Source organism: Onychomys torridus, chromosome 11 (genome assembly GCF_903995425.1).
Source record: "Onychomys torridus chromosome 11, mOncTor1.1, whole genome shotgun sequence".
NCBI classification, from domain to species: Eukaryota; Metazoa; Chordata; class Mammalia; order Rodentia; family Cricetidae; genus Onychomys; species Onychomys torridus.
In genome coordinates, this window is record NC_050453.1 from 76,638,807 (window position 1) to 76,653,164 (window position 14,358).

General features: G+C 41.9%; 1 protein-coding gene across 2 annotated transcripts in view; it reads right to left on the reverse strand.

Annotated features, from left to right (window-relative positions):
- Cntnap5 (contactin associated protein family member 5) overlaps positions 1-14,358 on the reverse strand; it is a 902,127-nt gene that overhangs the window by 388,297 nt on the left and 499,472 nt on the right. For both annotated transcript variants that reach the window (XM_036201821.1, XM_036201822.1), the window contains exon 10: positions 12,530-12,701. In XM_036201821.1, the coding sequence (XP_036057714.1) occupies positions 12,530-12,701 (172 nt within the window). The remainder of the gene's footprint in view (positions 1-12,529; positions 12,702-14,358) is intronic.

The following is a 14,358-nucleotide window of genomic DNA, read 5'->3' on the forward strand; positions in this document are numbered from 1 at the left end:
AGTAGCCAGGCAGGAAGTATAGGCAGGACTAGCAGAGAGGAGAATTGAGAGAGCAGGAAGGTGGAGAGGAGGAGACACCAGCCTGCCATCCAGGGAGCATCATGTAGAGGCAAATGAACACATGGCGACGTATAGATTAACAGAAATGGACTGAGTAAAAGAGTAAGAGCTTGACAATGGCAGGCCTGAGCTAATGGCTGAGCAGTTTAAATAATATAAGCATCTATGTATTTATTTTATAAGTGGGCTGAGGGACTGCCGGGGCTTGGCGGGACCCAGAGAGAAAAACTCTAAATACAGAGATGAATGAATGTTTGTGCTCCAGTCACTGTCTTCTTTTCATTTAGTTCCTGACCTCAGCCTATGGGATGGTGCTACTCACATTCAGAGTGGGTCTTCCCATCTTAATTAAATCAACCTAGAAACTCACTTATAGACATGCCAAAGGTTTGTCTGTTGGCAATTTTAGATTCTAAAGTTAAAAATTATTAGGGCACATAGGAGATTTACTTTTAGCTGAAATCTCCATTAGAAAGTTCCTAAGAAAGGAGACTAGAACTCTGCACTCATACCCTGCAGACTCACATCAAATAGAAACACCCAGGCAGAACACAGCACAGAGCCCTCTGCCAGAGCTGTATAATCTCTCAGAAGTTCATTGATAGTGATCAATGGTGAGATCTGAACAACTGTTTCTACAGAGTTTTATGAGAGGGATACCCATCTGAACTTCCTGACACGGATATGCACCAGCCTTTATTTCACACTATCATCTAATGCTTCTGCATCTACATCAAGTTGCCTGTCCAATTTAAGAACATAGGATTATTTCCATAATTATTTGGCCTAATTCTGTTTCTTAAGCAGGCATGATGTCTCATGCCTATAATCCTACAAATTGTTAGGCTAAAGTGAAAGGGTTATTATGAATTCAATTCCAGACCTAACTCAAAAGGGAATTACATCTGGGCCAGCCTGGGTTATATAGTGAAATCCATCTCAAAAGGAAGATGAAAGACTAGGAAAAGGAAAAGAGGAGGAGGGAAGGAGAAGGAGGAGGAAGAGAAGAAAAGGAAGTAGAAATAATAATAATAATCTGTATTTTTTTTATATTTTTTTGAGCTGAGGATTGAACCCAGGGCCTTGTGCTTGCTAGGCAAGTGCTCTACCACTGAGCTAAATCCCAAATTAATCTGTATTCTTCAACATCTTTAACAGAGGTTTCTGAAGACAGAGATCATTGACTGTGTTCAAAGCTCAACTACATTCTCAACTATTACAAAGTCACCTGGCTGCTGAGATGTGCCAAAAAATACATATGAATGAATAAATGTTACATTTTAGTGAAATCAGACCTCATATAACCAAGGACACCAGCAAGCCACAGCATATACTCTAGTATCAATAATACTCCTCCTTGTTCACCCCTCTATTGCAGGACAAGAAAATGAACCTGGTATACAAATAGATAGGGAGGAAAGACCACAGAGTAATATTAACAGAGTATAAGCTATCTCTCAACAAGTAGGAGCCAGATATGAGTCAGTACTCAATGGAGGATGCCACATTGTGAGTGATTACATCATGTATATACATATATAAAGGCTAATTGGGATTCTGGAGTTCTTTTTGTGTGCAAGTACCAGGTGTGAGTGTGTGTGTGTGTGTGTGTGTGTGTGTGTGCGTGTGTGTCAATGTGCACACATGGATGCATAATGCATATGTGTCTGAATGCATGTGAAGACTAGAGGACAATTTCAAATGTCATTCTTTAGCTACCAGCCACCTTAATTTGGGTTTATGTGTTTAGATTGAAACATGCCTATTAGGTAAGGCTGCCTGGCCACTGGGTCCCAATGATCCACTTGTCTTCAACTCTCCTGGATAATACTCAAGTGTCTGCTAATATATCCTATAGGAGGAGCACAGCCAGCTACCCTGATAAAACTGTGGCTATTCCCACTGAGCCAACTTGGAGTCTTCTGCTGCACCTGGTGATTGGTGATTATGACCATCAGAATGCTGGGGGCCAATAAGAAAGAGACAACACAGCTAAGAGAGTCTTCAGCTGCCAATGGGAAATCTGGAGGTGGTATACAGGTTCACCCCATATCCACAACAAATGAGTCTGCTGTTTGCTTCTCACCTGACTCTCAGTGTCTGTGTCATTGATGCTGCACCTTCTCACCCTCCCCTCTAGGTGTAGCATGAATCTTCAAAGTTCTTATTAATAAAAACAAACCTGGGGGCCAGGTATTGAGGTGAACACTGAAAGATCAGAGAAGCAGAACAAGCCACAGGCACCTCACATTGCCAGTTCCTCAGCTTATCCTGTTTCCTTAGACTAGAAGGCTCTGAGTCTTCATCCAGAATGAATCTCAGCTGAACTACTGCTCAAAAGCCTAAAAGCTTAACCAGTTCTATCTAGTTCCTGATCCTCATGCCTTATATGACTTTCTGCTTTCTGCCATCACTTCCTGGGATTAAAGGCATGAGTCACCACGCCTGGATGTTTCCAGTATGTCTTTAAACTCACAGAGATCCGGATGGATCACTGCCTCCCAAGTGAGAGGATTAAACGCGAGTGTGCCACCATTTTCTGGCCTCTATATCTAGTGGCTGTTCTGTTCTCTGACCCCAGATAAGTTTATTAGGGTGCACAATATTTAGAGGAACACAATATCTTCATACCTAGGGGTGTCCAGATAGTTTGGACCATAACATATGATACCCAACACGGTGCTGATGCCCATGTGGGCATGGGCATTGATCCCATGTTGGTTAGGGTTTATTTTTTTATTGCTTTAATCCTTTTTTTTGGATCCTGAGTTTTGCCCTTTGCAACTAGCACTGCACTGATTGATCTTAGGCCTGGCACACACCTCATCAGCCAGCTTTCCTTTGGACATCTCTTTTCTCCAATGGTGTGATTCACCACCACCTGCTGGGTGATTTTTCAGTAAGTTGGCCCCTTGGTGTTTTGTGTTTTTGGTCCCTTTGAAGGTGAGTGCTGGGACCCACCTCTCCCTTTCCCTTTCCTTGTTTGTCTATTTGTCTAGTTAAGGAGATACATCTTTCAATTTCAGTTCATCTAGTGCCTCTGCATAAGGGCTGACCCCCCCCCCCCAGAATGTAGAACCAAGGAGTGTCTCCCTACTGCTGCTCCCTGTCTGGAGACATTGTGTGGGCATATGTTTGTGACCTAATAAGCCATGGAAGTCCCCCACTAAGAACCAGACACCTGAGTCTGACACACCATCTGTGACCATTTGGCATTCTTATTAATAATTACCATTTTCAAGTATCTGTTACAGTATGTGTCACAATAATTGTCCATCAACAAGACTACCCTTTAGGTGCTCATGGTGCTACAGTCTCCTGAGTGTGGGCTTCCTCATCAGGTCATACCTGCTTGGCTTATGGAAATACATAAGGCTGCAGCATAACTACTGCTCCCTCCACCTTGGCAAGACTCCCAGAGTAGCAATCTCTTGAGGGCTGGTAGTCAATAAGGACCTGTTTGGCAGACCAACCAAAGACAGTCACAGTCCATTATGCTGTATGTTCTCTGAGGTGGGGACAAGAAGGCCAAAGCATAGAAGCTCAGCACCTGTTGAGCTGCCAAAAAAATTAATAAATAAAAGGTGGATACACAGGAGGAGTACAGCCAGCTAGCCTGATAAAACTACAACTATTCCCACTAAGCCAACTTGGAGTCTGCTGCTATACATGGTGATTGGTGATGATGACTATCAGGATGCTGGGGGCCAATGAGAAAGAGATAACACAACTAAGAGAGTCTCCAGCTGCCAATGGGAAATCAGGAGGGGGTATATAGTTTCACCCCTTATCCCCAATAAGCAAGTCTGCTGCTTGCTTCTCACCTGTGTCTGTGTCATTGATGCCACGCCTTCTCACCCCCTCCCCCAAGGGCTATCCAGATAGGGCGACCCAAAACAATATCCAGTTACTTTACATAGATGTGAGGACTGAACTCAATCTTCATGTTTGCAAATTGAACATGTTACCAAATGTGCCATTTCCCCATCCCTTGTAATTCTTAGTAAGATTATTTGGTCAATTCTTTGTAAACTTAGGTTGCCTAAGAGCCATTTCTGGGATGACTTTGTTAGTCAAATAAAGGACAGTCTCCCTCCTTGTCTATTTTAGCCAAAAATTTGTCTTTCAGAATGTGCAAAAGCAGGTGGAAGGGTGCTTCTGACATTTTCTTATTATGAAATCAATGATGTTCTAGATATGAAAGACATTCAGTAAGTTTAGGACTGCAGGACTTAGAGACCAAATTCTCTAACTTCATCTCCTTTCTCTCAACCTGCTTTTGGTTGACTGTCCACATTCCTCAATGATGAAATGTCTTTCCCTTAGTCTATGGAATTTTCTAGTACTAGGATAGAAACCTTTGTAGGAGCTTAGTAAACCACGTTGATGGGATGCTTTTCAGGTGAAGTTAAACTTCTAGGGAAAATCTGAAAGCTATTCCCCTACTCAAACAAAAGTATTAATTGCTTGTCTAGAAGATACACTAGGTTACATATGTAGGTAAATTATTCAAGGAAGTGCCATCTCTGCTGCATGTTTCAAGGTATTAAACCCGGCATGCTGCTAGCCTTGGAGCCCAATCCATTGCTGTCTCCCTTGATTTGAACCTGAAGAACTTTCTCTCTAGCTCTCAATCAACCCTTGTCCAAAATCCAAAAGACATGAAAGAATAATGCTATCTGCATTTGGTTTTAACACCTTCTAATTATAAGATGTATGTAGGATCTCTCTGAAAACTGACAGCTGTCTAGAAAAGAGTGAAATGTCTGGTTGTGTGCAAACTTGGGCCAAAATATAAAGAGCAGAGACTTTATCCACCACCTCAATATCTAGCATTTGATTCCATTGTAAAGTAAGGTGGTGGATGGTGGACGCTAATATCACTTTCGCTATCTCACAAGTAGAGAGACAAGCACTTCCTTTAGGCATTTGAAAATCTAGAGTGATGGTGACCACACGTAAGCAACAATGATATCTGAGCAGAAGGATCTAGCTAGGCATTCAGAAGCCTGTGTCATTTTAAGGACAAGCGATGAGGCTCAGCGGGTAGAGTGGTTGGCTAGAGTTCATGAGGTCCTGGGTTTGATCTGGTTCTACTCAGACTAGGCATGATGGCACTCAGCTATCATCTCAGCACCTGGGAGGTGGAGGTAAAAGGATGAGTAATAGAAGATCATCCTTGGCTATACAGAGAGTTCGAAGCTAGGCTGAGCTATAAGAGACTCTGTCTCAAATTTAATTACTTAATTAATTATATAAAACTTTTAAAGAGTCCATGTCATTGATAAATGAACAAGGTCTCATTTGTGTTCTGTAAATTTCTTGTGGGAAATCAGAATTAAAAACAAAACTGGTTAAATTTATAAATTTATTTTTCATAGCAGCAATAGTCAGCTACCTTTTTAGGATGCCAGATCCAATTTTCTCACCAACTCAAATTGTGGAGCTACTTTTCCTTCTAATTGTATCTGTTAATGATACTGACAACAGCAACCAGTGCTTCCCTTGAGACCAGCATTTTCCCTCTCAGTCCCAAGAGTGCACATCAGTGAGATAAGGAACCAACCAGATGTTACCCTGGTCATGTAGCAGGGAGCCTCTTTAACATGATAAACAGATGGGGATCCCTTATCAGGGTGTCAGATGAAGGCTCATTGGGGTATTGATCCTGGGAAGAGGTCAATACAGAGGAATCTTTTGTCTTTCTAATTATTAATTTAGAAATGTTTCCGCCTCACAGAAGTGACTTGAGAATATAAAGTCATCTTTTCTCATGTTCCCATCTACACCAAAAGCGGCCTTGGCTTCTGTGTTTCAGAAACTGCATTTCTTAGTATCTCTCAGGAAGGCAGTGCAGGCAGCTCTTGACAGCTCCTTTCTCAAAGCTCTCAGAACATCTACTCCATGCATAACTTGCCGAACCGTAGACCTTAGAACAACCTCTAGTGACAATTCACTGGGACATTGTCATGTCTTTGTTGTCAGCATTAGTATTTCAGATTGTCAGTCAGTGAGGGAAACTTCTTACCACAGCCTTATGGGAAAGCATGAAGTACTGCCCCCAGTGTGGTTGGCGGTTTGTATTTTCTGTGAATAAAAGCACCCAGTATCCCTCTCAGTTGCTTTCCTCATTTCTGTGACAAAATATCTGATAGGAAGGAACTTAAGGGTGGAAGGGTCGTTTCTGGTTCACAGTTCCAGGGGATACAATCCAGAGCAGCAGAGAAAGCATGCAGACAGGAAGCAGCTGCTCATGTTGTCTCCATAGTAGGGAAGCTGAATGCAACAGGAAGTAGGCTCTGCTATCAAATGTCAAGGTCCAGTCATCAATAAGGATCCCTCTCCTAATAGTTGCCACAATCTTTCCAAACAGTACCTCCAACTAGGATCCAAATGATCAAACACATATGCCTATGGAGGACATTTTACATTCAAACCACAACAGTGACCTTCCTTTGCCCAAGAGGACACTTTATCAACAAATTGATCAACTTTCCTTGTAAAAACAACTGACAAGAGAGATCAGGCTGATGAGAGAGCACAGATGCCCTCCTTCAAGGAAACTTACAGTAATGAAATCCAGGTTCCTGTTCCTTAGAAGCCCTACCTCTCCCTTCATGTCTAAAGAGGTGCAAGGTGAGGGTGGAAGCCCTTTTGAAGAAGAGATGAGGATTCAGGATGGTTTTTACTGAGGAGTTCTAGATGGACTGCTCATACTAAAGTAGCTCAGAGTCTACCTCTGCGCAATCATCGTTCAGGCTAATGATGAAGGAAGATATTCCCTTCCTTTACCATGCCCAAGAACCAGGTAAAGCCAAAGATTTCTACTGTAAACCTTTGATCTCAGTATGTTCTGGGTCTCAGTATGTTCTTCCCAGTACCCCCTGTTCTTGTTGTGCATGTATGCACACATGGTGGAAGATGCATGTGCACATCTGTGTGGTGCGTGTGAAGAACAGAGGTCAATGGTATCGGTCTCCCTCAATCACTCTACAAATCATTTGTATATTTAAGGCCAGATTCCTCACTAAATCTGCAACTGGTTTATTTAGGGAGACTGCCTAGCCAGAGAACCCCAGGGATCATCCTGTCTCTGCCTCCTCAAGCTGGGCCTGTAAGTACACCACTCTGACTGACTTTTGTGGGTGCTGCATTCCAAACCCACATGCTTTGACAGCAAGCACATTACCAACTAAATGGTCTTTCCAGCTACCACAATGTGTGAGTTCTGACCCTGCATAGAAACTCATCACTTTCTGCTTCTCAATCCTGCCAAAGAGTTTGGAGATTCCTGTCTCTGCATGTTAGAGGAAGCACCGTGGACAACCAGCCTGATTCTCTCTAAGCAGATTTGTTGATGCATTTCCTGTTTTTGCTACATGTTGGCTCTAACGCCTTGGAAAGGTTATTTAGCATCTTAAATTGTTTATTAGAAGATATAGTTAATGATGATCCCTACTGTTAGTAACACACACACACACACACACACACACACACACACATACTTGCCCTGGCTCATAGAAAGTATTATTTAAAGATAAACTATTAATTTGACTCTTATTTAGATTGCAGACTTTTTGTTGTTCTGACAAGTTCCTCTGCTCTTGACTTCCATTCATTGCTAGTTATGTTAACTGTTAACAGGTGCAGCCTTCCAATCATGCAAACAGATGCTCACTACCTCCCATATTCTCAGTCCTACACTATGCCATCCACAACATGGGCCTGGGTTCTGCTCCTTGACCTCCCTAAACCCAGCCCACTCCTCAGGTTCCTCTTTCCTGGGTGGCACCCTCCTTTACTTGTTCCGGCCACCCAAGCCCTTTCTCTTCTTTGGAACTTTAGGAACAGGCCCTGCGCACGTCCATAAATTCAGGAATTGGCAAACACTGGGGTTGAATCTGGCTCCTGTGATCATTAAATATGCGACCTTGAACAATCAGTTGGTGAACTTCCCTGAGCATTGGTGACAACCCCACAAATCTCAAATGTGAGTGTCCCTAAGGACTATATGTATATATTTGTATAGGAGTGTGCATGGGAGTGCAGACACCCATGGAGGCCAGAAGAAGTCAGGTCCGTGGAGCTAGAGGTACAAGTGGCTGTGAGCCATGGGTGCTGGGAATGAAACCTGGTCCCCTCCCAGAGCAGCAAGGGCGCTAACTGTGCAACTGTCTCCAAGCCCTAGACATTTCCTTTCCAAGAAGTTGCACTGTGCACTGTGATATTTATTGTGCATAGGCCGCACCTGAAGAACCACTTGGGTTTTGTAGGACTGTGGAGAGAGTCAAACGAAATAATATTTGAAGAATGCTTATTCAAGAATTAAATAAAATACAACCTTTCCTTTTCCTCCATGAAACAGAGCAATCAAGGATTTAAAAAAAAAAAAAAAAAAAACCACACACAAAACAGCAGAGATGTGCCTGTTCTGATTTTGGCCCCATTTTGTGCATGAAGGGAGAATACCATATTGTAGCATTTCTCACTTAGAGAGAAGAGCTCAGATTGTGTGGGCATTGCCCTTACCATGGCTTTCTTGGTAGATAGAAATGCTTTCAGTTTTAGATAAGAGCTCAGACATATGTATTACCCAGCAAAGCAATCTTTTTATATTACCCACTGTTTTTAACACCCACCCACACATGGGGTGGGCTGTATCAAGAGTCTGTTTGTGGAGGTTATCCAACACAATGTTTTTCTATCCTCTGTGTTTGTGGTTCCCCATGCTCAAGCTGAGAAGCTGAGAATCTTGACCAGAGAGCCAGACACATGCTTTTCTTAGTGGAAAATGTGCTAGGAGAAAAAGAACCAGCCATGGAGGGGAAAACTGTGTTTTCTAACATATTTGGCTGCAGGAAACTGAATACAACACTGTTTTGTTGTGATCCACCCAGTGGAAAAAGCAAATGGTTTGCATTTTCAAAGGCAATAGAAAGAAATCTCCTTAGGACACAATAGCAGAGCCCAGGGCAATATCCCCTGCTTCTATAATTGATATTGCACCCTCCATGTTATGTTCATTTCTGTATGTTTGGGACTGGGACTGGGACTGGGTGATATTCAAGAGCCTCCTCCAGTTGTATTGCTGTGTGAGGGCAGTCCACAGAGAATGGGACTTGTGACATCCAAAATTTTCCTAGCATTCCAGAAAGCTGAATAAAAATCGGGGTCTGTCAGTCTTAATAAAGGTTTATCACCATTGTTTGGTGTGTGTGTGTGTGTGTGTGTGTGTGTGTGTGTATGTGTGTGTGTGTGATGTGCATGTATGTGCACATATACATGCCTGTGCACAAGTGTGGAGGCAGGAGGAGGGTGTCAGGCATCGTTCTCTATCACTCTCCACAGTATACTTTTGAGGCAGGCTCCTATCTTGAACCTGGAGCTTGTGGTAATTATGTTGTCCGTGTTGTTTTTTCCTAACTAGGCTGGCAGCCAGCAAGCACCAGGAACCTCCAGTTCTACCTCCCACAGCATGAGGGTTACAGTGGTCAAGTGTCACCACATATAGCTTGTTATATGGGTGGTGGGATCTGAACTCAGGATGCATGCTTGTGAAGTACTCTCATTAGCAAGTAGCTAATGAGACATCTCTCCAGCCATAAAACAATGTTTCAAAGGCTGATTTTAAACAACTCAAAAGTATCAGAACATACCAGTTTGCAAGCACAATTTCAAAGGGCCTATAAGAGTCCATGGAGGAGCTACTTAAGATTTTGGAAAATATGTGCCTTTTTTCTTGACCTTCCCATAGCTGACTTCCCCCAACATGACCGGCACTACAACATTTAAATATGTAAGAGGCACAGTGAGGAACAAGGAAATAAAATCCTGGGTGTATAGGTGGGTCCTATTTCAGTGTGAAGGAAGAAAACCACACAGAAGGCAAGGACAGAGGTCTCAGTGTCTGAAGTCCCAGAGAGATACTCAGTGCTCCTTGGGGAACTGCTGGGAAACCACAGCCAGAGCATCCCCCACCCCTGCTATCCCTGGCAGGCAAGTTAGTACCAGCTGGCTAACAATTCACATGGTTTAACACATGAAAAATAGAATGGTAGAAGGGTTTTTCATGAACCCAAAGCGTCACAGTTGCAGCTAGCTAGGAAGGTCTCCCTGAGTCTGCTTCCCCAAGCAGTGAGGCTTTTCTCTCCTTGTTTGGCCTCTGACTTCTGGCCTCTGGCCTCTTTATTTTACACATTTCTTGTTACTCCTTGTTTACATATGCATGCCCTTTTTTATGGCATTTATCTTTATTATAAGAAAGAAAAGAAAACACAAAACTCAGGAAACATCTGCCTTTGTAACCGTTCTCCCCAGTCACAGATGTCAAACAAATGTAAATTAGATCAGTAAGAGACCAAACAAAGCTTTGGCCACAGTTTTCCATTTCATTAGAGGAAGCAACTGCAAATCAACAGAAACATACCATTTACCTACTAAATGAAGCACATTCCTCATTATACAATTAACCAAACCACAATTGTATGTAATATAATTACTCAAGTCTACAATTATACAAAAGTAATGATGCAGGGTAGATGGCAATGACTTTCATGTAATCAAAAATAATGAGAGCTTCCTTGATTGTATATTAAGGTATCAAAGAGATCCCAGTTGACAAATGTCCCTGTATTGATCTGCAGTACATAAAATACTGCACCAGCTGATGGATTTGGAAGCTTCTCCCTTGCCGGGAATATAGACTTGGGGTGGTAGCCATCCCCTGTAATAGCTTTGATTTGGAGATTTCTAAATTAGCACATTTTAATGAAGCACACATTTTATTACCAACTTTCACAGCTGGTCAAATGGAAAATAAGGCACAAAGATCAAGAAATCAGTGTGGACAAAAAAAAAAAAAAAAGAAGTCATTGTGGTATATTGGTGATCCCATGAGAAATGGTGTTTATTATCAAAAATGTGTGTTACGTTCCATCTAATTATAGCAGTCATTTCCAGCATTAGCAGAGACAATGTTCTGTATGGCTGATTTCCCATGTTTCTTAGTAAAGGCGAATGATACTTTTCATCATTTCTCCCCTGGTCTGGGATACTCATCTCCCAAACTCCCTTACCTCTGCTCTACATTTTCTAAACTCATGCTTTTTTTTTTTTTTTTTTTTTTTCACCAAATCTGATGGTGTTCTTTCTTAGTTCTTACACAGAGCATGGAATCAAATTTTGCAATCACAAAGGCCTGCTTTGTGAAGATTCCAGGTTCACGTCCCCAGCTATATGGAAGCCACATGCCTTCCCTGCATGACCTATGAGCTGAACTATAGCAACTGAACCTAAGTCATGGTAAATTGCAAGTTTATTTACTATGCAGGAAATAAGTGTTGCCAAGGAAATTTTCATATGCTATTAGTTATAAAATGTATCCCAGTACTAGAGATTTTAAATGCTAAATCAAAAGCATTTTGAACTGATGACGCTTGTGAGCCATGTTGTTTCCATGCAGTTCTGTGGCCCTGTCTCCTCCCAGCTTCTGGCTGCTCTCACCTTTGTCAAGCAGGATTTCCTTATCCTTTAAGATGTAATGCAACCTCCTTCCCAAACTTCCTCAGTCTCATTCCTTAGTCTCACAGTGGTACCAAGTTTCTGGTACCACATGGTTCACAAATAGGTATTTTTGAGATTATGGCAACAATTAATTAATGTGACCAAGGACTTCTAATTCAAACACATATGTAAACACTTAACAAATCATATTTACCCAATGGCTCATTGATATCTTCAAGGAATAAGCAGAACTAGAAAAATGAAGCAAGTAGGTAAACAAGGAATATGACAAAATCCTGCTGAAATTCACCAACCATTCTCTTTGGTTTTCTGACTTTAAATCTAGAAATTTCCAACATAAGAGGAGCCAAATCCCAGGAGAGATACACCTGGACACAGAGTGTCATGCTAGATTTCTGCATGGCAGAATAAAAGAACTAATTCTCGCTAGTTTACTATCTGGTGTCTTTGGAACTAAAGAAACAGTGTGTGGGAGTGGTGGCAGCTAGGACCAGCCATCCCCAACTGAGGTCCTCCATGGTGAGCACAGCCAAACCCTTAGTGGAGATTTCCTGAAGCTTTGTGCCATTACAAGAAGGATCCCACAGCAGGCAAAGAAGGAAAACGGTGTAGGGGAGAAGTACTTCCTCCCTCCCTTATGCTTTACTCTTAACTTGAAAGTAATCAAATGTTGTTTATGCATAAAATTTTAATCCTTTCACAAATTTGTATTTTGATTTAATTTGCATATCCCATTTGCTTCAAGTCAACACGAAGAGAGACTCAACTAATTTAAACCGTTTTTCTCTGGGCCTGAAATCCTTTCAGAAATACTTTCCATTAGGCGACTCAATTATGTCTAATGTGTCTAATGTCACTGGATTAGAATTCTGCTTTAAGAAACTCATATAGAGAACAGTGAGAACAGGAAGGGGTGGGGAAACAGAGGAGAGGAGACAATAATTACCTGTCTTTGATGCTACACAGATCAATGTGTAAATCACTAAAATTCCCCAGGGAACCTTGCTGAACTGAAATGAGATCCTTGGGCTGGTTATCAATAAAGATGAGCCTCATGCAGCCTTGGAAAGCCTTAATGGGATTTAAGCATTGGGAATCGGTGAGATTGTCAGGGCACCCTGTGGGACAGAAAAAAGATGAAGAACACTGAAATGATCTGTCATTGCTTTGGCAACCTATTGATAGAGGACCTTGAGGTCTAACTATTTGGGCACTTTTTTATTCACAGCAGGGCACACTTTTGTTGTAAATCCTAGCTCAGGAGAAGGGGCAGAAATGATGTAAAATGGGTATATTCAGTCACTATAAAGGAAAAAAACTACCATAGGGAATATCATTGGTATAACTTTTACCTTAACTCCCACCATGTGTTTGTGTGTGTGGTGTGTGTGTGTGTGTGTGTGTGTGTGTGTGTGTGTGTGTATGTGTGTGTACGCGTGCACGTATTTGCCTGCAGATGCAGTGCTTTATATGGGCACATGTAGAAGCCAGAGGTTGATATCAGTATGTCTTTTTCTACCACTTTCCACTTTATTCTTTGAGATAAGGTCTCTTTGTGAACCAATGTACATAGATGGACTGGTCATGAGCTCCAGGGATCTGCCTTCACTCTTTACTTTTTATGACACTGTCCCTTCACCCAACCTAGAGCTTGCTGGTTGGGGTAGACTGGGTTATTGGCAAGCCTCAGGAGCTTGTTTATTTCCACACTAGAATTTAAGGTGTTCCATGACATGCCCAGTATTTTATAGGTACTGAGAATCCAAACTCAGAATCTCACGCTTGCATGGCAAGCATTTTACCAACTGAGCTTCTCCTTCTCTCTCTCTCTCTCTCTCTCTCTCTCTCTCTCTCTCTCTCTCTCTCTCTCTCACACACACACACACACACACACACACACACACACACACTTTTTTTTTCCTGCTGGAAACCTATTCATTTCTCTTTTGAATGACATCCTTCACATATTGTTCACTTATTGTAAGTGCTTAGAAATGTTGGCTCTGTCTCAAAACACACATCTAAATTCACAGTGCAAATCTGAATTATACTTTCTTTCTAAGGAAATCATGCTCTGCTAAGGATGGCAGCAGAGTAATTGTCTGGTTAATTGTGGAACATTAACAGGCTTAGTTCACGAGAAAGGTACTCTCAGAAGCCAAGCAGGATTTTTGACATGCTGTGCAAAGCAAATCCAGACATTGAGAGAACTGTGGGCTTAAGTGCACATGGTTATAGGTAATAGCACATGCGAAAGGTTAACACCACACCTCTTAAAGAGTGTTCTTTTAGAGATAAAAATGCTTTGCCCCTGTTTAGCATCACCTGCAGCCAAGACAAGCTATTCCTCATTAAGACAGGTGAAGACCAAGCAGGTAGATGAGTATGTGTGCTCTTACAAACTCCATCTCAGTGGTTTTAATAGGTTCAGAGCATATGGGAATGTGAGCTTGAAAACACAGCAATAAGCCATAAATAATAGGGAATTATTTCAGCCATCTCTAATAGACAGTCACTGCAGGGTTTAAGCCCAGCAGCTGGTTAACAGCTCACAGGCACACTATAAAATGAAGAGATGCTACAACTTCTAATTGAAGCTGTAGAAAGAATTTATGGAAGTTGACTATTATTGCTGAAGCTCATTTGTCACCTTCCTTAAGTTTACAGTCTGTGTGTGAGGGTTTGCTTAAACACTGTTCAAATCATAGATAAATCTTCACATTCTAAGTCTAGCACCCCTGGAAACACATCCAGAATTTAGCAATATTCTAGCTT